The 24,795-nt window shown below is 37.1% G+C and overlaps 1 protein-coding gene across 2 annotated transcripts in view; it reads right to left on the reverse strand.

Moving 5' to 3' along the window:
* The window catches only part of F13A1 (coagulation factor XIII A chain), a 127,728-nt gene that overhangs the window by 30,447 nt on the left and 72,486 nt on the right, over window positions 1-24,795 (reverse strand). For both annotated transcript variants that reach the window (XM_081324191.1, XM_081324190.1), the window contains 6 exons: window positions 22,872-23,010; window positions 17,232-17,335; window positions 14,718-14,806; window positions 13,256-13,409; window positions 10,982-11,263; window positions 1,052-1,212 (listed from right to left, as the gene is read on the reverse strand). In XM_081324191.1, the coding sequence (XP_081180317.1) occupies window positions 1,052-1,212; window positions 10,982-11,263; window positions 13,256-13,409; window positions 14,718-14,806; window positions 17,232-17,335; window positions 22,872-23,010 (929 nt within the window). The remainder of the gene's footprint in view (window positions 1-1,051; window positions 1,213-10,981; window positions 11,264-13,255; window positions 13,410-14,717; window positions 14,807-17,231; window positions 17,336-22,871; window positions 23,011-24,795) is intronic.

Consider the following 24,795-nt stretch of genomic DNA (forward strand, 5'->3'; position numbering starts at 1 on the left):
GACACCATTTCTCTACTAGTACCACTTTTATTTTGGCAGAGAAAAATACTGAGATATTATGCATCCTACAGGTAGTCCTGGACTTAAAATTGTTTGTTTAGTGACTGCTCAAAGTTACAATGGCCCTAAAAAAAAGTGACGTGACTGTTTTTCACACTTATGACTGTTGCAGCATCCCCATGACCAAAATACAGACCCTCGGCAACTGACTCACACCTTTACAGTATAATGGTTGCAGTGTCCTGGGGTCATGTGATCACCTTTTGCAACCTTCTGACAAGCAAAGTCAATAGGGAAGCCAGATTCCCTTAACAAATGAAGTGATTCACTTATAACGAATGTGGCAAGAAAACAGGGCAAAACTCATTTAACAAATGCCAGGCTTAGCAACAGAAATTTTGGGCTTAACTGTGGTCATAAGTTGAGGACCACTGTATAGATTACATTTCCAGTTCATATCCATGTTGTCCTCTGGCAACTAAGACAGCTTTGAGGAGAACAATTAAACTGGGGAAATAGCCCAGGACATGGTCCTTTATGCTTGCCAAGGCATAGAGACAAGAACGGGGATGTGGGGAAATCTTGAAGACTAGAGCTGAAGAAATATTTTGGTGGGGACAGAAGGAAATTGATGGGAGACCCAGGACAGTGCTTGAATTTGCATCTGAGCTCTGTGAGAAACTGGGAGGATTTGCCTGCTGTTTTCAGCCATCTCAAGGTCTGTTCCTAAACCAAGCTCTGACAAATTTCTGCAATATCCCTAACTTGGGCTTTCATCTCTTGTCTCAGTCTCCCCACCTCCACACAGACAAGACCCAAAACATCATAGCCTTAGCTAGATTTGGCTAGACCAGGGGTAGCCAACCTTGGCTCTTTTATGTCTCGTGGACTTCAACTCCCAGAATTCCCATACTGTCTCAGGAATTCTGGGAGTTGAGGTTCACGAGTCCTAAAAGAGCCAAGGTTGCCTACGCCTGGGCTAGACCAAGAAGCAGAATATGGCCAGCCCACGTCTTCTTATCTCTTTACTCACTGCTGCTTCGAAACTGACCTTGAGGAACAATTGAGGGATTTTCAGCGAAACGGTCTTCTGCTGGGCCAGGATCTTTTGCAGTTCGTTGACACGGGCTGTGATGAAAAAATGCAGGGAAGCTTGTTCCACCAACTCGCTCATGTAATCACTTGACTCGATGGGCACCACAAGAACTTCACCTGACAGGAGGAACAAACAGAGAAACGCCACTGAAGTCTGTGTAGCTATACTGTAGTTGCCAGTGATTATTCCCAGTGCCCATTTGTGGTATGTACTCCAGATTACATCAGATGCAGTAAAGGTGTTGCTTGAAGAAGAGCCCAGTGCTTTTCAATATGCAAACAAACATAGCTGTAGTTTCCGTTCCCTGCTTTGATTGAACAGAATGGCCAGACCTGTATTTGGTTCACTTCCACCCACAAAACCAACAGCGTTTACCTTAAACTGCTGCTACTAGCAAAAGTAGAATACCTGAAATAGGAAATATTTCATTAAAGAACTACTTTGGATCTTTTCCGTTTACCGTTACACTGTTTTCCACACATCCTTTGCTTGGCAGACAAAATTCCTTCAGCCAATCCCAATCCAGCCTTTGTTTCCAATCCTAGTTAATGCAAATCACATGTTTTCTTCGTGAGAACAAAATCTAACTGCTTCTGTACATTTGTTAAGTCGGGTTCGCGGATCGATGAGACGCAGGCGTAGGTGTGTGTATAATCTTTATTGGTGGTAGTGTGGTCTGAACTGCCAGGCAATGGTTACCTGGGCATACTTTATACCTGCCCAGGTGAATGCCTGACCAATAGGTTTGAACCCTGGTTTTCCGCCGGCCAGGCGGCCAATCCCTTTAAATCCGGCTTTCCCGCCGAACGTAGTTCCTGCATGGAGCTGTCCAGCTCCGCGCTTCCTGATGCGGCTGCTACACGTGTATGCCAGCGTAGCATACACTGCAACATTTATTTACATTTATTTACTAAACAAATTTATATAGCCACCCAACTCATACACAGTGATTCGGGAAGTGTACAACATTTGGAGGCTATCCTTCGACAGAGTTGGAATAAAAAGGAATTACTACTTTAAAGCTGAAACAGTTACAAGATTCCTTATGTGTTTCATTCATTCATGCAGCATCATGAGGACATGGCAGAAAAAGGAAGGCTGCCAGGTACAATAAAAGCCACTTTTCTTGCAAAGACAAATTTGTCTTGCATTGAGCCACTAATATTGTGTGTGTATGAGAGAGGGGAGGGGGGAAGAGAGAGAGATTCTTGTATTTGTTCTTTTGAAATTTGGAAAATAGCTTGCTAATAAATCTTTCTTGAAGCTACTGAGATCACCTGGAGAAATCTGATATTTAAAAGCAATCTCAGAAGGGCATTTAAGAGTACCAATGTTCTCAAAGAGCAGTGCTTGTTGCAGCAAAGGACGAAAAAAAAGGTGCTACAGGGCTCTCCAAAATATTTCAGTCCCCTCAGAGCATTTTGATCCTCTCTTGTAATAAAAAGCAGAGCCTGATTCTACTCCTGTCCTATATCTGCATTTCACCTTATCTACGGTTTACCATGACTTATTTATCCAGCCCATTTTCCCATGTTTATATGATATACTGAGCCATAAACTGACAAGTTAAAAGTTATGGCAGGGCATCTTGGAGATAAGGCATCTGAGGCCAATCTGGATTTTTGCAGGCCAGATCTGATATTCCCTCGTTTGTGATTTGTCCATTAGTCTCTACAGTCTACAGTCAGACTATGGTTTGTAGAAATAAGAAGTTTGGGGACAATCCGGTGTTAATCAGGTACAATATCTAACAGCATTGCTGTTAAGTATGGTAACTGTGCTTGCTGCAAGTTACATTTCAGCTACACCTGAAGGGCTGAATGGATGGAATATATCTTTCCTTCCTATAAAACAACCAAGGATTCCAAAACTTTTTGGTTTTGCATATTCCTCTGTCCCATACTTTGTTTCAACCACTGTTTATTGAACAAGCCCTGAGCATCTGCCATAACCAGTAGATGTTGTTGCATGAAATGTCACTCAGTTAGACTGGGAATTGTTTTGCTAACAGGCATCAAAATGATATGGACTATTCTGGTTTAGGCCAGGAAGTGGGCTCTTTTTAGAGGTAAGAAATAAGGTGTGGACCAAAAGTCTATCTGGCCAAAGATTTTTAAAATCTATATTACAAATTGAATAAATAAGAGTGATTTCTCATATTTATTTAGCTGGGATGATAACACCACCCCCTCCTGAACTGAATGGGCTTTACTGTACTTCTGGGTCAACATGTATTGGGAGTTGGGACCCAACTCCTGCAAACACCTCCCCAAGCAATCTTTTTGCTGTCTCCTGAACTCCTTCCAACTGTGCAACAAAAAATTTCCAAAACTTGGTGGAATGATTATTCAGAGGAGGAATACATAAAATCTGTAGCATAAAGCCTAAAGTATTATAGTATTTAGAATCGTACTGGTAATGATTTAAAAGCTAACCAGCGGATGTAATGTAAGATATAGGATGCAATGTTGGGAATGACTCAGCAGGGTCTGTGTCTCTTTAAGAGCCTTTATATGAAAAGGAAGGCTCTGTTGCTGTGTTCTCTCTCTTTTGTTTCCTGCTGTAATTGCTGTGTGTTGAAGCCTGCTGAATTAACACGTGTATATATATTGTTCCTGGTGTATGATATTGTAGATAGTGTAAGATAAACCACCATTTAATATAGACCATAGCTTTACTGTGTTTACTCCTGGGTTATCTCAGCACAATAAGACTGTGTATGCTCTGACCTCTTATTAGAAAACTTACTGGAAATCAGGGAAACCTGTTAAAGAGAAGCTGAATTCTGTAGGCCTACGGGAAGTGTGTTGAGACACTGAACTGGGGAGCATCAGAAGGTACAAATCTTAATCTCTTATCTTGACAGTATTACATGTGAAGTTCTAACTCTGTATTGTGAGGTTATTGTATAAAAAATGTGCTGCTTTTTTCTCCTGTTGTTCCATCCACATCAAAACAGAACTCTTGAATTCCTTCTTATTGATATTTGCAGGCAGCCATCTGACCCAGATTTCTAAGACAGTCAAAAGCTGTTTGATGTGCCTCCTCAGCTGCAAAGGAATTACAAAAAGTGCCTGTAAGTCTTAACCTTGAATAAAACTCTGGAGCAGTTGACTTTCTTGGAAAAGAAATAAATGAGCTGGGTGACAGGTGAATCCCATTTCAAAGTTCCAAAAAGGGAACATAAGGAAAACATTTCAGATTACATTTGCACTTGTAAACAGTCTTCTCTTAAAAGTGGCATAAATTTTCCATCAAATTTGTGTGTAAAGAAATAGGACAATTTTTCCAAATGCTTCCAGAATAAGTAGAAATTTCTCAAGAGTAGAATTCCCTTCAGTTGCAATAGTAATACCACAACTGAGAAAGCTGTATGGTAAGAGTTCCTTCCTTCTTTAGGTTATAGCTGAAGAATGTGAAGCCAAAGAGGATGCAGCTGAAGGAGAGCAGATTGTACAAGTAAAAACAGGGACATTCATACCTGCACCATTTCCACTGTGCAACTAGATAAGCATAAGAATATTACAAAATAATATATCCAAACAAGTTTTCTTTCCTCAGATTGAACATTAAAAACATGAAGAAAATAATATTTTCCTGGTACTAATTTATGGTAGATGTATGTCCCATTAAAGTAGTAGTAAAGTCAGTATGAGCCATACAAGATCAATCTGTAGAGGAAGGGATTATTGTTGTTATTAATTACATGTATGAGCCATTTACTTCCAATGGACAAGTGGAAAAATTAAAAACAAGGAAAAATATAGTAAGATAAATAAACACAAGAATTAAAGATGGCAAGGATAACAAGAGAACCAGATGGGATGGAAAAGAGACAAAAATGCAGTCCAGGGGGATGTCACTCTCTGTCGCCAAATGCCTGCGTGAAGAGCTAAATCTTCAAAGTCCAACAGGGTGGGGACCATCTGAATCTCGGGGGGGGGGAGAGACCTTTGTCTAGAGGGGAGGTGCTCCTACAGAGAAGACACCCTTCCAGAACGCTGATAGATGGCTTTATTTAATCAAAGAAATTTGGAGTGTATCATTCCTGCCAGATTGAATAGGCCAGGCAGGTACAATGGAGATGGCCATTAGCCTGACACTAATGGTGTATACATTTATCACTAGGTCCACATTATATCTGTACAATGATTGAAATAGCATTCATACAAGAAGACTATATATAACATATCAGTCCAGTGACTTCTCTTCCTCTAGATCAGTTTGCCAACCTTTCCAGCTTTGCGGACTGGGGGGGGAGAGGAGAAGGTTTGGCGTGAGCAGCAAGCAAAATGAGTGTCCCACTCTATTTGCATGACTGACAGGCATGTGCACACACTGTTCACATCAATGGAGTGTGGGCACACGTGCTTATCCACTGCTCATGCAAGTGGGGATGTGCGCTTGTGAGATCGCCCACCACTTCCATAACCTGGTTTCAAATGGCTCAAGGCCTGGTAGTGGGCCATGGCCCAGGGGTTGGGAACCCCTGCTCTAGATTTTGCCTCTAAATCCATAAATTAACATCCAATGAGCAGATGATATTAGGAAAATTCAGAGTTGTAACAGGTGTTCTAAAAGGATAGGGACTTCCCGTTTTGCGTGGTAGCAACTGGTTGTGGGCTTTCGGATTCTCTGCAACTCCATGACTAATTTCACTCTGCCTGGGACCCTAAATGAGTCTAAGTCACCCCAGAGATGCAACAAAGAAAGAAGGGTGCTCCAGTGATTCTGGAATGGTGGCGGCCATTCTGTTCAACTTGGGGAAAACCTTCTAACCCAACAAGAGAAAGGCTGGCCGTATTGCAAGCTACTACCAACTGAAGTCTAAAAGCACTAACCAGCACAACTGTGAACAGCGTGATTGAAACTGGGTGAGAAATTTGACCTTCTCTTTTCTATTCTACATTTGATTTCCTGGAAAAGATCCCCAAGAAGCAAAATACCTCTGAAAGGGGAAGAAGGGGATTTCCACACCACCCTTATACTAATGGAAGCAGCAAATTAATCTGTATGGAGGATCAAAATATATGGAAGTGAAATAAATATAAAACCTGAAATTAAAAACTTAAATTTGGATAAATCTAAAATTTGAATGGTTAAGACTCTCATTTTAAGGATAATTGTTCATTTTGGAAATTGAAAAACAAATACTTGCTGACACCTAGTGGTGGATGAAGACTATGACAGCTATGACTTTAATATAAGACTTGGCAAAACCTGGGAAAAGCTAATTTGTGTTTGTGACCCTCAAAGTTTTAACAACAAAGTACAGCTTTGACAAAAAAAAAAAGACAATAATCTGGGCTGTAGACAAAGAGAGAATTATAAAATTCAGGAAAAAAAATCTTTTTTGAACTATTTGGATTACAAATATCTATTTAATTGGGACTCTAAAGCTATTTGCAGAGAAAAGAAAGGAAGAGAAAAACTCAAATTCTTGGCCATCATGGATCAGAGACATGTAGGAAGAACATATCAAGAAAACAAATACTTCACAGGAGGAGATATATAGTATACTGCAACTAATTCAAACAACAATGACTTTAAACCCCAAAGAAATCCAAAATAAAATATAAATCAATCTATTTCTAAGTTAACTTTACAACAAAAAAAATTCCCAGAAAACAACAACAGAGAAGGAGCAGATAAAACAGATAAATGGATATAGAATTGAGAATAGAGACTTAAAGATGGAACTTAACAAAACAAGGAAATATGATTTAATCCTAATGGGGAAAAAATCATAAGAATTCGAAAAAACAACTTATCCCTTAAGACTACAAAATAAATCTGAGGACAAGAAAACAGATTGGATAAAATGGACTGTAGAGATGTCAGGAACTTCAGAGAGAAAGGAAATGATAAGAGAAGCGGAGAGAAAGAAAAAGAAAAACATTTTCAACAAACATGAAAAGGCAGAAGCCCTGTACAAAGACACTTCACCTGATTTACTATTTATATCTACAGCAACATTTACGAACATATGGAAAAACTTTTTGATTCAGCAAAATACATTGATTAAGAAAGATATTGGGCAAAGGAAAAAGACTAAAGTAGAAACCAAGAAAATAGATGATGGGACTTACCAGAGAGAATACTTAAAAAAGAAGCCTTTGTTTGAATATGGTTAAAGAAATAGAAAAGTTTTGGAATATATAAGAGGGATGAATTCCCTAAATAATATAGTATGCTTTTTCCCCTTTTTTGTTCTCTTTCTTGATATGAGTAATATAAAAGTTGAAATGACTCAGATAAAGGAAATGTTTTAGATACTTAAATGTGATTGAATTTAAGAAAATTATAATGGATAAAAATGTTTTGAATGAGAGTTAAAGGACTACGTAGATGACTAGAAATATTAAATGGAATGTTTAAAGATTAAACATATTTTTAATTATGGTTAAAAAGAATAAGAAATTTAGGAAATAAATATAAGTTAGCTTAGGAGGGATATATATTTTAAGTAGTACATTATTTTTTGTTTCTTTACTCTTGCTTTCTTTTCTTTTTTCCCCCATTGTTTTATCTATTCCTTAAGAAATGTAAAAGTGTGAGATGGTTCATATGGAAAAATAGAGTTAAATTTTTAAATGTAATTAATTTTTGAGAAAATCTTAACCAGTAAGAATACCTAGAATTTGGTGGGAGAAGCAAACTAAAGTAAGGACTGTAACAAGATCTATGATAAGGCAACCAGAATGATTGGATAGAAAAGAAATATTATATTGATGTGATTATTATTTTTAGGAATATTGAAAAAAAATATTTAATTGTTATCTATCAAAACAATAACTCAATGTTTGCAAAAGAGGATAATTTTGGAAAAGAAGAAATCAACTAAAACCATTATGTGGATTATGGAGTATAGAAATCTATTGTTAATGAGTTAAAGTCCGATAGAACTTAATGTTTTATTTTTGTTGTTAGCATATTTTAGTTTATCTTTGTATTATTATACCCTGTATTCAGCTCTGGGAAGTCGGGGAGGGGGGAGGGGAGGGGAGGGGAGGGTTGGGGAGAGGGGAGGGGGAGGGGGGAGTTCATTGTATTTAAAAATTGAAAAACTTTTCAATAAAAAAAAGAAATCTATTGTTAATGATTGTTTTACAGATGTAACCCAAACAACACACTGTTCACCAATTATTAAGTGATTGATGTTTTTTTTTTAAAAACCCCAATAAAATATATTACAAAATAAATAAAGAAAAGGATAGGATTGATTACCACAGATCTTCTTATTGCTTATAACTTATGTTTCTTCATTTGAGTTTAGTTAGATATGGATTACAAGGCCACCAACTGAAGGGCATAAATGAAATAATCATAAAAATCAGCAAGGCTTATTTATTTCAAGACAAAGATTGATCATAGGCAAGTGTATGTTGATTTAATTTCAAAAGACCTCCCCAAATCAGTTCATATTATACTTAGAATGAATATTCCTTTTCTGAGCAATCCATAAGCAAGGAGATAATGAGAAGGAAAGAGAGAGCAGAAGATGGCAGATGAGTAATAAAAGAAAGATGGTATAGACATCCTATTTTGATTTGGGCCCCATCCACCAGTGGCCTTGCCGTCGGCTAGGACAGGCAGACCTTGATGAATTATTCCTGAGAAACTGCTAGTGTCAAGAAGTGACTTTTAAGCCAGGGTACTAGGAAATCTTCTCAGGGAGATGGCAGTTCAAAAATGTGAAAAATAAATAAATAAAAACGTTCATTGGAAGAAGAGGTGTTTTCAAATTTTGGTTTACAAGGAGGAAAGTGATTAAATAATAGGGCAAAACAAGACTCCTCGTTATATCCATTGGCGTGTTCTTGGATAAAACAAATATAGCAATATTATTAGCGTGTGTCAAAGAATCTTTTTTTTTTAACTCACAGAATATTTTCCCTTTGAAGATACTGATACATTCACATCTACAGACTTTGTCACATACACAAACCCTTTTCACATGCTTTGGGGGATCATATAATCATATTCCAAAAGGAAACCAATTTTGCCCTAATTTTCCATAATTTTTCCATAAACACAGCTCCTGTTCATAATCATACCTGCATTATCTACCCCATGTAAAATATATCTGAAGCCATGCATAGGTTTTGCTATATAATTATTTTTTAAAAGTTACAAAACCCCCTCTCAGTATATCTATACACACTGCGTGTAATTAAAATACAGTCAAGCACTTTTGTCCATCTGTGGATATGAGTTTCAATACAAAAAAATTGTACACAGTGCAGTAGTGTTTATTTTTAGATTGCCAAAAAATATTACACCTAACAAGCCAAGAAGTTACACACCATAGCCTTCACGATAGGTTAAATAAACATGGAGCAGATGTGGGAGATGTCTCCAGCTTTCAAGTGTTCCGCTGTGCAAATAAATATTTAATGTGAAATGGGACCTTCACAAGACCATCAGTCAGACTCCTATTAAATTTCTAATTAGTGTGCTTTAAATTTATAATTAGTATAATTCCAAGCACTGGTACATAGATCTGATTGAATAATCAGGTATTTTCAAGCCCCTTCTCAAACCTCACCATCAAAGTTAACACTGTATATGCAGTATGATTGGTGGTAACCAGCCTTGCCTTCTTCCAGTTCTGAACCAATCTATTAAGCAGTTGGTAGCTACATCATTTTGAGATTTCATTAAATTCCCCAGAATGGTGCTATGTCAGGCCACTGTGTGAAATTTAAAACCAGGGGCATTTTGGTTCCATTTTTTTAATTGGTGTAGATCTGTTCTTTTCTGCTATTGCACACCAGCCAACAGCAGTTCTGATGATTTTGAGAGAGATGAGTGCTTTGTATACTAGACAGCACTTTGAGCTTGGAATCGGTCCTATTACATTTGGCCTACAAAGTCAAAAACTCCAGGCTATGGATATCTGAAAGATCACTGCTTCCCTGTTATGGACATAAAACAAATTTACGGCAAAGCTTTTTGGGGGTGAAACACTGGACTGGGTCATGGCCTAGATGCCAGAACTGAATGAAATCTGCTGATCATTCCTTTTCTAAAATCTAGAAAACAAAGTTCATGTCTTTGAGAGAAATGCCTCTACAATAGACTGTATTTCTGACGCCATTATGGCAGGAAAGTTCTATGATAAAAAAATAATAGTCATACCGGGGTTTTCTTAAGGGGGAATTTAAAACTATATAAATCAGCAGAAGCTGTTTTTTTAAAAGCAGTATAAATTAAAAAGACCTATTAAAGTAAACAGTTGCACTTTTCTTTCCAGAGTTTTAAAAGCAAAATGGATGAGAATACTGCATTGCAAAGGTAAACAGTAAAAGATATTGAATTGTTAGCGATCTACATTTCCCTAAATCTCATATGAGTTTTCATTCAGTTCAAGCCATCCTTTTATAAGTTCCCTTCTGCTTTCTGAAATTAGATAAGGAGCTACAAGAAAACTTTTTCTAGTGATTCAGACCATTTGAATATTCTTCTCAAGACTAAATAAAATATCAGGAAATCTATTTTTTTTCCCTGTTACCAGCTTTTATGCAATTCTATTTCTACTATTTTCAGAGTCTTAAACCATTTTAATCAATTAATTAAATATTTTCTTGTAAATTATGGAAGCTTTTTATGCAATGTCAATTTCTGCAAAGATTCTGCAAAATACATTTTGAATAAATACATCCTTGTCCTCTTATTGTATCTTTAAGAAGTGATGGGCTACATTAATTTTATCCGATCTGTTGCCCTCCTGATCTTTGGATTTCAATTCTCGTAATGCTAAATCAGCATGGTCAAATAATGAGGGATTATCGAAGCTGAAATCCAACATTCCTAGACAATGCCAAGTTGACCTCCACATTTGAATAAGTTGCATTAGAGGTCAAGAGACAATTATTGTCTTACCTTTCATGGGTTCCAGGATCACATCAAAACTGTCATTCTTGAATTCAGTCTTTGGGACTCCAGTATAAAATACAACATTGCCAGAAATATAAGCTTTTACATTGTAGCGTCTTGATGTTTTGTTTTGGAAAGTAATTATGACATTGAAATCACTGCCAAGAACTGAATCTTCTATAACAACATTCATGTCAACCTCCGTATTAGATGAGATATCCTCGGTTACAGATTTTTTAACACCATACATTAAGGCAGTCTCCAGGGCCAGTCTTTCTTCTTCTGTGCCTGCAAAATAAATAGATATTGGCTGCCACAATATGTAAATTATCAGCCTCTAACTTACAACAAGGTTAAAATTCAGCTTATTCGTGGCTTGATACCTAGAAATTTGCATGTTCTCTGCTACATCATGATCTAATTTGCAGTCTACAAGCAGAAATAGGCCAAAGGATACTTGAGATCAGAATCTTCTCCTCACCCCTCAGTATTTTATTGGGCCTTCTGGTATAACAAAAAGAGCCCACCAATGACTAATTTAAAAGAAGCCAATTTTAAAAGGTGGTTTCTTGCAATTAACAAAGTTGTCAGTCCCAATGCTGGGTCCAAATAAATGATGAACTAAAAGTTAACATTCTCAACACTGGAAGCAGGAGAGAAGTGAAATGAAAATTTGTGAGTGGAAGGTTTGCTTTGGCTTGTATGTGTCATGCAAAAACCAGGAACATAATTCAACTTTCATATTCCCTGATCATATCTCATGTGTGATTTGGGAGTTAAAATCCAAAGGCTACTTGGCAGTCTACTGATGTGCTAAACGATGTTAGTGCATGATATGTGAATATGTTCAATATAGCTTGAATTGCTGCTTTATACCCCATTTGGAAATTAGGGAATGGCACAGGAAAACATAACGAATAGCCTGAATTATTATTGTATATGGCACAGAGTCAAAAAGATGTGAACAGGGCTTGTGAACAAGTATTAAAGTATATATCAGAATTGTACATGAACCAAGAAACTGTAATTAACAGCTTAGAAAACAACTTCAAACTGTGACTTTAAATATGTTTTTTTATGAAGCTCTTAGCTGTAATTTTTTCATGGATGAAATGGGAGCTTGTTAACTGGAAGCCTCTTTATTTCTTTATATATTATCACAAACACTAAACATTCAGAAAGGTCAGAGTAGAGAATAAGAGATACAATTCTGTGGATAGTTTTGTGATTCTGTTTTGTATCATTTTGGAATAGGACCCAGTCATGAATGAGTGAGGTTTTTTCCTAATTGTTTATTTTCATTAAACACTTCAGCATAGTCTGTACCTTTCCTTTTAATTGCTATGATTCTCCATTCCCTGTTTTCCTCTTCATAGGAATTCTTGCAATCCCAACTTCCTGTCTCCTGGGCTGAAGCTAGTCCTTACACTCCCACTCCTCTTCCAGTACAGATTGAGAATTCTGTGTTTGAATGAATGAATGAATGAATGCATGTACTGTATACAGGGCTTTTTTTGTCATAGAACGCTCAGAACGGAGTTCCGGCACCTTTTTTGGATGGAACCTTGTAGGGTAGGCAAGGCGGGTTGTATGACATGTGTGAGTTCCGGCACCTTTTTCTTTTACAAAAAAAGCACTGACTGTATGTATGTATGTATGTATGTATGTATGTATGTATGTATGTATGTATTTTCCACCCGTATCCAGCGAATCTGGGCAGCTTATGTTGTCTCCCTTCTGAATGCTTTCTATAAAATTTATCTCCATTCTCCATTCCACTCTTCTCCTAAAACCAAGTACTCTAGAAACATGCAGCTGTGGTCATAACTACTGCAAAAAGTCTCATGTTAACATATCCTCTTCATAACTCACAGGTACTTTTAAACACAAGAAAGAGATCTCTTGGTAGTCTTTATTTGCCTTTTTTGAAAACTCACCTTCTATCACATAACTGTTTGTCATAGCAACTACTCTTTCATTTATTTATTTACAAGCCCCACCAGAAAAATGCACACAAACGCACATACTGAAAAACATGGATTATCTTTGGGGCAGTACTAGCCATTTGTACAGAGTAAGAATATGGAGAATTTTGGTTATTCCACAGCAGTTTAGGTCAACTGATTGGCTCATGGTTTTCATTGTTTTTGAGACTGCTACAGTGGGATAGAACTCTGGGTGATTTCAAACTACTTTGTAAGAAACTAGGAAATAAATATAAAGGTAGTGTCAATGTTATATAAATGAATGGCTTTTTATTTAGATTTGCCACATAATTACCTTCTGGAAATTTGTAATACTCAGTGATGTTCTTCATTTTATTTGAACCCACTTCTTTAGTCACAATTAAACTTCCAATCTGGGTTTTGTCAATATGTTGAATCACTTTAGACCCATTCTTCATTGCTTTTGAATATATAACATCACTGTTCACCTTAAACAAAACATTGGGGGGAAAAATCAGATGCGATTCTGGTTAGCTCAAAACTCTGTAGGTTAGTGTCTCTCAGATTTTGGATCACAAATGAATTCTGACCACATTTTGAGAAATTAGGTAAAAATCTATCTACCCACAGGCAATCATTTGAAAATTCATTGCTCTTGTAATGCTACAGTCCAAATAAAGTTTTTTCTCCCTAGGGGATGGTTTCACTAGGTTTTTACAAGCCTTGTGACTAGATTATCCAATGACTTTTGATGCAAATTTTCTTAGGAGATTTCCCTTTGTACCTCTGCACGAGCTACTGCTTTGGACAGTAGTTCATGCAAAGATGTAGTCAGCAGGCAAAATGAACATGCAAGCTTCTCTGAAAATGGCGTTTTTTAACATTCTCACAAATGCTAAATCACAGGTCCCCAACCTTTTGGGCACCAGGGACCAGTTCCTTGGAGAGAGGTTCTTCCGTGGACCGGAGGGTGTGTGATTTGTGTGCTGCCTGCATCCCACGGATGGGGCTTTGCTTGTTTGTGCGGACCAGTTGCTGGCATGCCAAGGCCCGGTGCCAGTCCACAGATCTGAGGTTGGGGACCCCTGTGCTAAATAATTTATGAGAAACAATTTATACTTTAGATGAGGGTCCACTTAAACCTTAACTTCTAGATAGCAAATATATTATCCTGGAGGTTTTGTTCAGTGCTGAATACAAGTAATCCTTCCTTAATGACAGTAATTGGGACCAGAATCTCTCTTGCTAAGTGACATGGTCGTAAAGTGCCATGTCAGGTGACTGCACCACTTTTAACAGAAATTCTGCCATTTTCAGTTGCTGTCATTAGGCGAATCCCATGCCATACAACCATCACTTGGTTATGATTTGTGATTTCCTGCCAGCTCCCTCATTGTCTTTGCTTGTAGAAATCTGGCAAAGAAGGTTGGCAGATGATGGTTATGTGACTGTGGGATGCTCCAACATAGCAATTACAAGATGGTCGCCAAGTACTTGGATTGCAATCATATGACCCGGGGTTGCTGCAACGGCAGTAAGTACGAGAACTTGTTGTACCACCATGGTCACTGAGTAAGTGGTTTTTAGGCAAGGACCTACCTTTGCACTGTGAAATAGTAGTTACAGAGTTATAAGTAATATTTTTGTTGAAATAGATTAGAAATCAACAAGCTTTTCAAATGCTAAATGACAAATAAAAATAAATTTTAAGTAAATTAATAGTAAAGAATTACTTCAATCTCAATCATATTTTTACTGAACCCATTTGAAGAAAAGCCCCTTGCATAAATGCATACCTCTGCAAAAACAAAAGGTGCATCAAACTGGAAACAGACATGTCCATGCTTGATGGCTTGAACTGAAGCTGGACCGCAACGATACATGCCTGCATGTGAACAATCAAATTGTGATCCAAGTTCTAAAACTTGTGCTATAATCCAGAACCCAACCATCTTCCTTGCTTAGTTACTGCTGATGTCCAATCTTTTAATACTATCTACTCAATCTGCTGTCAGCCTGAGACCATGGCAAAGGCAAACCTTTGAAAAGTTACATAATTAAAGCAAAGTCAATATGAATCAAATTTACAAACATTTATTAGAGTTCTTTGACAGCCATATACTAATATGCTAATATTTGTCTCTCCCAAAGAACAAAAAAATTCTCATTACACATACATGATCTCTAATATATATATATATACATTCTGAAAAAAAATGCTCAGGTTATAGAAGCATTTAACTACATGATAATTAATAGTTGTTCTTTCTTTCTTTCTTTCTTTCTTTCTTTCTTTCTTTCTTTCTTTCTTTCTTTCTTTCTTTCTTTCTTTCTTTCTTTCTTTTTCTGATTCAAAGTTCTGCAGAAAGCATCCTGCTTATGAAAAACATAGGAGAAATGTTTTTGCTACTTGAGAGTACTTTTGCCATTCAATGGCCAAAAGCTAACAAGGGTGGCAGCTGGGGCATCTGGGGCCATAAGCTAGTTTAGTAGATTTGGGATTGATGATGTGGTTTGCTCTGCTAAACTAAATGCCATCTCAATACTATAGAATCACTAAGTCCATACCCTTAAATATATCTCCAAGGAAATAAACCTCTTTGACCTCAATTCTGAATAATTCCATATAGTATTTCTCATAGCTGAGACTTGCTTCATCTTTAATTTAGATGTCCATAACAAGCAACTTTGTGGTTTTTTTAAACACTTACCGTACATAAATCCAACCCAAAATAAACCTAATCAAATCTAACCAAAAACACTGTTGCTAATACATGTCTCATGACATGAAATATTTCAAAGTGAATCTTCCTGAAAATCTCCTCTTGACTGAAACAAATCCAGCCACAATTAAATTCTCTCTACTGACATAGCTAGGAGTTGTTTTTTAAACGAAATGGCCTATTTATCTTCCATTAGCAATTAGGTTTTGTGCTGTTTGCTTCATGGACCATCTCACCTCAAATGTTCATCTATAGCTCATTTTAACATTTTCCCAGCTTTGTTCAATATGGATGTTAAAATCTAAATGCCCTCTGTTGTCATACCTGTGATGCACATAATGGTACAGACTTTTTTCTAACTTCAGGTTCTTTTCAGTGTACCTTAAGGCTGTCCCCTTTCTATAAATCCAAATGAATTGTGTTGCACTTATTTTTTGCAGCTTTCTGCTAAGTTTTGGGATGACTTATATATATGATCAAACAAACCAAATTTATATTCCTTCCTTTTATTTCAAACAGTCTTAATCTTCGATTCATTCAAAAACTCTCATAGGATTTGATGTCTCTTCATTTCTTCTTCGTCCCATTGCACAGAGTTCTTCAAGATTTTAACAAGCATCTTTTGTAAATCCAGTAAGAAAAAAGAATCCAAGTCACTCTCTTGGTCTGTCATTTGTATTTCCATTTTAAAGTTCAAATCACAGCCAGATCCTTTTGTAGATTCAATAAAATAACCTTTTCTAAATCATTTTTTTAACCTGTCAACTGTCAAATCTACTTTTAATACTATCTCTATTTTTTCAGATAAAATTTGTTCTAATCTATCAATGGCATCTTTTGGACATAAGGAGACATCGTTACTGATATCCTTAATATTGTGGCTACTATTTTCTGATTCCATTGTTCAAAAGTCTCTTTCAGTATTTTCACTGTTGTAACAATTTGCAACATTTTACAGCCTTGCAAAGCTTTTTTCTATCTAAAAATGTTGGTCTCTCTCTCTCTATGTCTATTTTTTGATATCAAGAAATTGCTTATCTTTGTTTGGTCTTGTAAAAACCAACACAAAATATTTCTTGCAAGTAGGTGTTTATATTCTTTATAATTAATTCCATAATGTTATTTTAAAAGTTTCAATATTCCAGTTTTAACTGCAAATAACATTTTAAGATCAAAATCTTATTTAGCTTTCTGCTGCTTATTTCTGATTCTTTACATTTTTCACTTTAGGATTAAAATTTTCTTTCATTCAGGATGGAGGGCAGACTTATCCAGCAATTTCAAACTTGTCAGTCCAAAGGTCTTGAACAGTTTAGAAGTAGTTATGAGCAATTTCCAAAAGTGATTAGAAAGTGAGGTTTGTGAAGTAAGACTCCTTTAAATGTCTCCATTGTGGTTTCTTTGTTTGGTGAACAAGACTTAGTCTCAGCTTAATTTAGAGACCTAAGTTGTGATACTGTAAGAATAGGAAAATGGGTAAAAAATATTATATATGTCGTGCTTTTCCAGGTGGCAACTATTCTGCTACATGAGAATTTCTTTAAAACAAGCCTGAGCTGGAGCAAAGAAAGGAAAAGAGATGCTTACCATCACTGTTTTCTTGAGGAGTACTATCTACAGCTTGCCAGCCACCAAAACCAAGAGGAAGGTCAGGTCGGGACATCCAAGCTTCATTCCAGCAATGATAGTTCCTTTACGTAAGAAAATAACAACAAAGGGGTATTCTGGACTCCAGATGTGCCATTTATTAACACTGAATAGAAATAACAATACTTGTTCTTGTAAAGATTTCTCTCCTTCCCTCCCTATATCATCTATCTTTCTATGACACTACTAAAGGAATGACAAAATCTTTCTCAACTCATTTTTTTATAAATTTAATAATGTTTTTGTAACCTGATTTCCAGGTTTGTTTTTGGGTTTTTTTCCTTCCATAGATTTGGTTCCTTGAAACAATGCTGCTTAATGCTAGTTTGCTGATACAGTGATCCCATTCAAAACTGGCAAATCTTGGCAGGTGACTATTTCACTATTTTATAGCCATGAGGAACATCTCGTGCAGTCTTCCCATCCTGGCTAGGAATTCTTCAAATTATAGTCTTAGTAGCGCTGGTATATCTCAGATTGGGCAAGACTATGCTAGAGCATGTTGAATCAATTGTGTGCATTCACTTGTGTTGCAGGAAGAATTTTTATACCAATGTCTATGTAAGAATTAATGCTATGCACTGGGAGTCTTGGTAGTCTCCAGTTGTGCATTTCTTAACAATTAGGCTTCTAGTGTAGGGGCACCAAACTTGGCAACTTTAAAACTTGTGGACTTCAACCCTCAGAATTCCCCAGGCTGAGGAATTCTGGGAGTTGAAGTCCACAAGTCTTAAAGTTGCCAAGTTTGGAGACCCCAGTGCATTCTTTTATTACTGCTGCCCAAATACATTTATTCTTACACACAAAGAAAAGGAGGTCCCTTATCTGGAAGACTTAGGATGTTTCTCCTCAACAACCTGTGTGTATTCATTTTTTAGAACAGGGGAAGCATCTGTAAAGAAGGAATACACTAGCAGGGGAAAGCATTACTCTTTCCAAATTTGCAACAGCAGCAAATCCTACCTCAAAAATAGCTAGCTCAATAAATAGGATATTGTATTGAGAGACACAACCCACTGAGCTGTCTGACACAACCTAGGTGTGTCAGTTGAAGGCCTGCTGCATGAACAACGCCTCTTCCCAAACTATAAAAGCCAACCTGAGCACAACTACTACGGATTAAAATAATGAGGAGCATTGGCCCTTGAACAGAGTGCCAAAAGGTTCTTTGAAGTATTGAAGTTCAGACATTGAGAGGAGCCCTCTGGGATTTAAATCTGGAATTTTCAGATGCAACTTGGACCACCTTCAAAGGCTCAGGAGTGGTCAGCCTGATCAGGGAGGGCTAGAAAAGTTGCAAGGTTGCAGGTTGGGACCTTTCTCGGCTGCAATATTTTTCTCTTTTGCCTTTCAATTCTGGCTTTCACTCTTTGTTGGCTGGTTAATCTTTAAGAGAAGCATCACCCTAGCCTAGCTCAATGCTTTTCTCATTTGCTCAGACTATTTCATAGGAAAAGAAAAAGGGAGGCCTTATAAATGTCTTTCCATTGGTTTATTGGTGTAATAGAAAGCGTGTAACTATGTTGAGAAAAATCTGCAAGATAAGCTTCAAGAAATTTTTGAGCTATGACAGAATAATGCAGGAGGAGGGGATGCAACAATTTCCTGTTTAAAAAGATGTTCCCTGCCAGTACACAAAAAGCTAATTAAATTATTAAAGTAACAGTTAGTAGTAACATTTCAGCAAATATAAAGTTTGTTAAACGGAGACTATTTAATTAATAATGGGCAGAGGAAGAAAGGAGAACAGCAAGAAATCTGACTCTTGACTAACAAGGCATTTCAAAATAGAAATGAAAGCTGTGATAAAAAAGGCAGAAAATTGTCAGTCAGAGGAGTTAACAAAGCAGGACGTCAAGGGAAAAAGGATTTATCCAAAGAAAATGATACAAACTATATTTTTAAAAAACATAGCTGAGAATGGTGTGATGCTAAATTATTCTCACAGAGCCTTGCTGATGGTGCCTAATAGGGGAAATTGCTTAGAGGTGTGAACCTATAAACATGTTCCAATAAAAGAAAATATATGTAGCTCAGGGTTGAATTGTAGAGTCCTTCAGCATCTAGGACTCCACAAACCTGTTCTTCATCAAGGCAGAGATCTATACCTCTTTCTCTTGTAATTGAGCGTATACAACCATCTTTGACTTTGATGACCAGTACTTGTCACAATTCTGTTGTTCCTATTTTGTCAGATCTGAATGAGTTACTGTTCTTATTTTCCATCCTTAACATTTTGATGGCATTTTCCTGTTCATAAATGCAGATTTCATCGCAAAGGCCAGAAAAATCAGATAAACTGCCTAATCTTTGACCTATGATTTATTAGTTGCTGTTTATATGTGCATTGTGAGCTTAGAGCCTTGGTGGAGCAGTGGGCTAATGCCTCCTTAAGTAACACCAGCTGCCTGCAATTAGTGCAGGTTCGCGTCCCACCAGGCTCAAGGTTGACTCAGCCTTCCATCCTTCCGAGGTAGGTAAAATGAGGACCCAGATTGTTGGGGGCAATTAAGCTGACTTTGTAATAATGCCGCTTGGTGTGTGTGTGTGAAAGCCCTAATAAGCAGGCATATACATAGAATGAAGGCTACTGCTAAGCTTGTAAGCCGCCCTGAGTCTTCGGAGAAGGGCGGGATATAAATGGAATTAAAATAAAAATAAATAAAAAATTATGCACCGGAGACAAATCCCTTGTGTTGTCTGATCACACTTGGTCAATAAATCTATTCTATTCTGTTCTGAAAATTGGACTTATTTTTTATTAACCAAACCATTCACCATGTTTAATAATGTGGCTCAGAGTTTGTGAGTATTTTAGACTAAAACATATGGAAACTTTTAAGAAGCTTAATCCTGACATAAAAAACACTACAGCAAAGATTGATCTGAATCAAAAATCCCAAATGAGAACATTTTAAAATATTTATATGAATGATTATGGATTACTTCCCTCTGTGCAAAGACATTTTAATATACATTCAATAAATATTTTAATAGTAAAAACATAATTTTGAGAAATCTAAAATATATTGTTTGATACATGTTCTTTAACAAATATTTAAGATTGTTTTAAAGAACGGGTTCAGGATATAGAAAACTATTAACAACCCATCAACATCATGCTGCAAAACAATTTAAAGCAAGCTTTCTACTGAAGATAGAAAGCAAAGTAAATGAAGAAAAAGGACCCAGAGGAAAAAAATCGAAAAAAGCTCCCACCATAAGTTAAATTAATGCTTGCCCCCAGGGGTTATGTGCATCATGTAGCAATAAATATACCATGAAGAGATGAGATTAAAGGGAAAGTTCAAAAAGTAATCAAGCCCCCAGAAGGCAGCACAGGGAGAAGGCTATTTAAAACACTATGGAGCTTTTGCTTAACTGATGTAGATTTGCAGCATTCATTTCCTTTTATAGTGGAATAGACTTGGGGAGAAAAAACAATGTCATAGAATAAGTCCACTGAGTGAAAAATACATGAAAATATGAAAGATACCTAAAGATGGAGCTTCAGCAAGCTGTTGTCTCCTGTGACTTAAAGGGAATGGCCAGAGGTAGTACATGACAGGGCTCTGAACACTGTAGATTTGGGAAGGAACTACCTATTGGCTTCAGCAAGGAATAAACTATTAGGCATGGTGGCTCAGTGGGTTAGGACGCTGAGCTTGTCAATCAGAAGGTCGGCAGTTTGGCGGGTCGAATCCCGAGTGCTGCATAACAGAGTGAGCGCCTGTTACTCGTCCCAGCTTCTGCCAACCTAGCAGTTCGAAAGCACATAAAAATGCAAGTAGAAAAATAGGGACCGCTACGGTGGGAAGGTAACAGCATTCTGTGCTCCTTTGGTGTCTAGTCATGCCGGCCACATGACCACGGAGACGTCCTCGGACAAGCGCTGGCTCTTCGGCTTTGAAACGGAGATGAGCACCGGCCCCTAGAGTTGGAAATGACTAGCACACATGTGCGGGGGAACCTTTACCTTTACCTTTTAAGGTTTGGCCCAGTAAAAAAAAGGGACTCTAAATGCAACAACATAGTAAATAATAGGGGAAAGGAAGGAGAAGGCTTTCTCAATGGTGGCGCCCTGGCTATTAAATTAACTTTTGAAAGAGGGTCATCTGGCAGCTACGTTAATCTTGCCGCAGTATCAAGTTAATATCATTCTGTTTTCCCAACCATTTCCATCTATTCCAGCTTGAAACCGTTGCTGTTTGTTTTTATGCCGTGCTCATATGCTTTATGATGGAATATATTTTAATGGATATATTTTTACATTCGATTCCTTTTATGAGCTGCCAGGAAAACTTGATTATAGGCAGCCTCTAACATGATAAATAAGCAGGACAGTAACAGAATAGGGGAAGTGAGTAAAGGCTGCCCCCGCCCTCAAACAACATATTTATGTGCCGGATGCATATTTTATTCCCATCTCCTTTCCTTTGGGAGCTATATTAAAATGAGAATTATACAAACGATAAATAGTACGTTATATTACTATTCATTTGTTTTCCATTTTATGCTCTCTGTAGGTTCAGGCAGACAAAATCTCCCTTGCTTCCTCCTCTCTGATTAGAGTAATGGCAAAGGACCATACTAAAAGGAGCAGTATGAGTAAGAATATATAAGCACAGTAACTGAGCTTTGAAATAACCATAAAAATATTCACAATGTTGCTGAAGCTGTGAGAGAGACTTGCTGTATTTGTGTATTATAATAAGCCAGAATTTCTGTGAAAGGGCAGGTTTCCTACTGTTTGCTACTCAGCTGCTCCTTCTTGTCTGCTAAGCAAAGTGTGGCCTTACATGGTTTGTTTGTTAATGACATGGGAACTCCTACAAAGCCAGAGTTAGAAGCTATGGTTTATTCTTGCTTCTGACTTCTATTCTGAGTGGGAGAGAAATGCCAGGGATTTTGACTGACGCATGAGAAAAGAGCTCTGCATTTGATTAAGGCATTCTTGTGGGCAAGATGATTCAACAGGCACAATCAAGGAGGACCAGAATATTTGTGGAAATTAAATCAGAATCCTCAAGAGTTTCACATCAGACTGAGCCCTGCTGTATAAAATCCATTTCACATGGCAATATCTTTACAAGCTGCATAAATAGGGAACCTACAAATCTACTCTACTCTACTCTACTCTACTCTACTCTACTCTATTCTACTCTACTCTACTCTACTCTACTCTACTCTACTCTACTCTACTCTACTCTACTCTACTCTACTCTACTCTGATAGATGACACACAAGGGATGGAACCATTACAGCTCTCTGTGTAATTTTATGATTAGACTTGTCTGGTAGTAGATAGAACTGATGAATAATTTCTGGTGTAATGTTTTGTTACATGTTAGCTCTAAATCATACTACTGTGGTCTATATTGTTGTCTCCTCCCAGTGCCCCTCCAGATGTCACTGAGCATCAATTTCCTTTGCCCTTGATGATTGGAAATCCTAGGAATATAGGGAAGCAGCAACATGTCCCTCATTCCATTCTAGCGCATTGTATAAGACAGAAAACTAAGACTCACTTATGGTCACATAACTATTACAAAATCAACTGCAATTCTCCCACAAATATACCAGATTGAATCTCTTGTGAGTTTGGGGTCCATCTTTCCATATTCATCCACAAACACATCCATCTGTAAGTTGGCATCATTATCATGAGCCGAAGAATAGTTAGTGATGACTCGTCCAGGAATTCCTAGACTCCTCAAAACTGTACAAATATAAAATAGCAAGTATTTAAGACAATGTGACATTACAGGATAAACTGAACATACATATACATATATATATATATATATATATATATATATATATATATATATATATATATATATATATATATATATATATATATATATATATATATATATATATATATATATATATATATATATATATATATATATATATATATATATATACACACATATACATATATAATGTGTGCCAATTTTCTCAACATGGTACCCTCAAAGATATTTTGGGACAATTCAATAGTTTTCAGTCAGCTTCTGGAACGATAGGGCAATCTTCACATTAAAACTAAAACCAGTTTGGTATAGTGGTTAAGGCATCCAGCTAGAAGTCAGGAGATTGTGAGCTCCAGTCCTATCTAGGGACAATGCTGGCTGACCTTGGGCCAATTACTTTTCCTCAGCCCTAGGAAGCACACAGTGGCAAACCACTTTTGAAAAACCTTGGCAAAAAAACTGCAAGGACTTCTCCAGGCAGGCTCTGAGAACTGGATATGCTTGAATGAAGGGTGGAGAAAAAAAAAAGAACAACTGTGGCAGCTAGCAGAAAACATTAAACCATTGTCTGATGTGGTCCACCTCACTATCTCTATAGTACTGTAAATGTTTATACGCAAGGATTATTGTTTGAACTGAATTTTTATGGCAGCTTTTCACCAAAGAATGGTGCTCAAAGCAGTGAATATTATATCCTTATTAACAGTGCTAGACATGGGACTAGGTATCTAAGGCTTAACTGGTCCCATGGGAATCAGCACTGCCTTTGGGAATCTCTCTTTGTTAGTTTATAGAGGAGCCAGCGGAGTAATTCAGTTACCTAGCCTTGTGCTTGTGTAAACTGATTGGCAGGAGACATAAAGTTTCAGGCACTCTTCTTCCCAGAGCTCTGCTAACAGGAATTAGGGAGCCCTCAATTATATTCCCAAAGCATCCATTTTGTTTGCATGGATTTATTTTTTAATTGTCAACTGCATCTACATCTTGAGGGGTGAGAAAGATAACACGTTAGCTGTCCTTAACAGGCTTACAGATATGACCTGCTGCTAATTTAAAGGGGAATGGAAAGAAAGTCTGATGAAATAGCTGCCACACCAAGGAGTGTGATAGAGAATCAGAAACCACACTGGGGACTCCTTAAAAAGCCTGCTAAGACCTCTGAGATTTGTTTTTGACAACCCTGCAGTAATTCATCTTTTGTAGCACATGATGGCTACGGTGCTTCATGAAGAAGAGTAACACTGCACATATATTTTAACGGTTTGATGACAAATTACCTGGATACATCTACTAGCACATGCACTTATTGATTATGCTTAATACAAATGCCTTCCAACGCTTCCAGCACACAAGCCCTCGGGGCTCATTGGAAATAATTCAGCTGACAAGTTCAAGATTAATAGCTTTGCTCTTTCTTTTTTGGGATGTTTTAGCATATTTAATAGATGACTGTCCCCAATTTTTCGATATGGTAACCTTGGAAAGCTAAATAATTGAACTGGGAAAATGTTAGAGGCTTTAAAGAACTGAAAACTGAAGCCAGAACTAATTGATGTAGGACTGGCTATCTAACCTGATGCTCCTCAGTTGCATTGTGACCACAACTTCCAGAGGTCTCATTTCGCACAGATAATGGCTGATAGAGAACTCTGGAATTTGTGGACATAACACATCTGGATAGCACAAAAGCAAATGGGTTCTACCTGCTTATACTGTATATAAAGTTTGCACTTTTCTATTTTCTG

Source organism: Vipera berus (assembly GCF_964194415.1).
Source record: "Vipera berus genome assembly, chromosome: 3".
In the NCBI taxonomy this organism is placed as follows: domain Eukaryota; kingdom Metazoa; phylum Chordata; class Lepidosauria; order Squamata; family Viperidae; genus Vipera; species Vipera berus.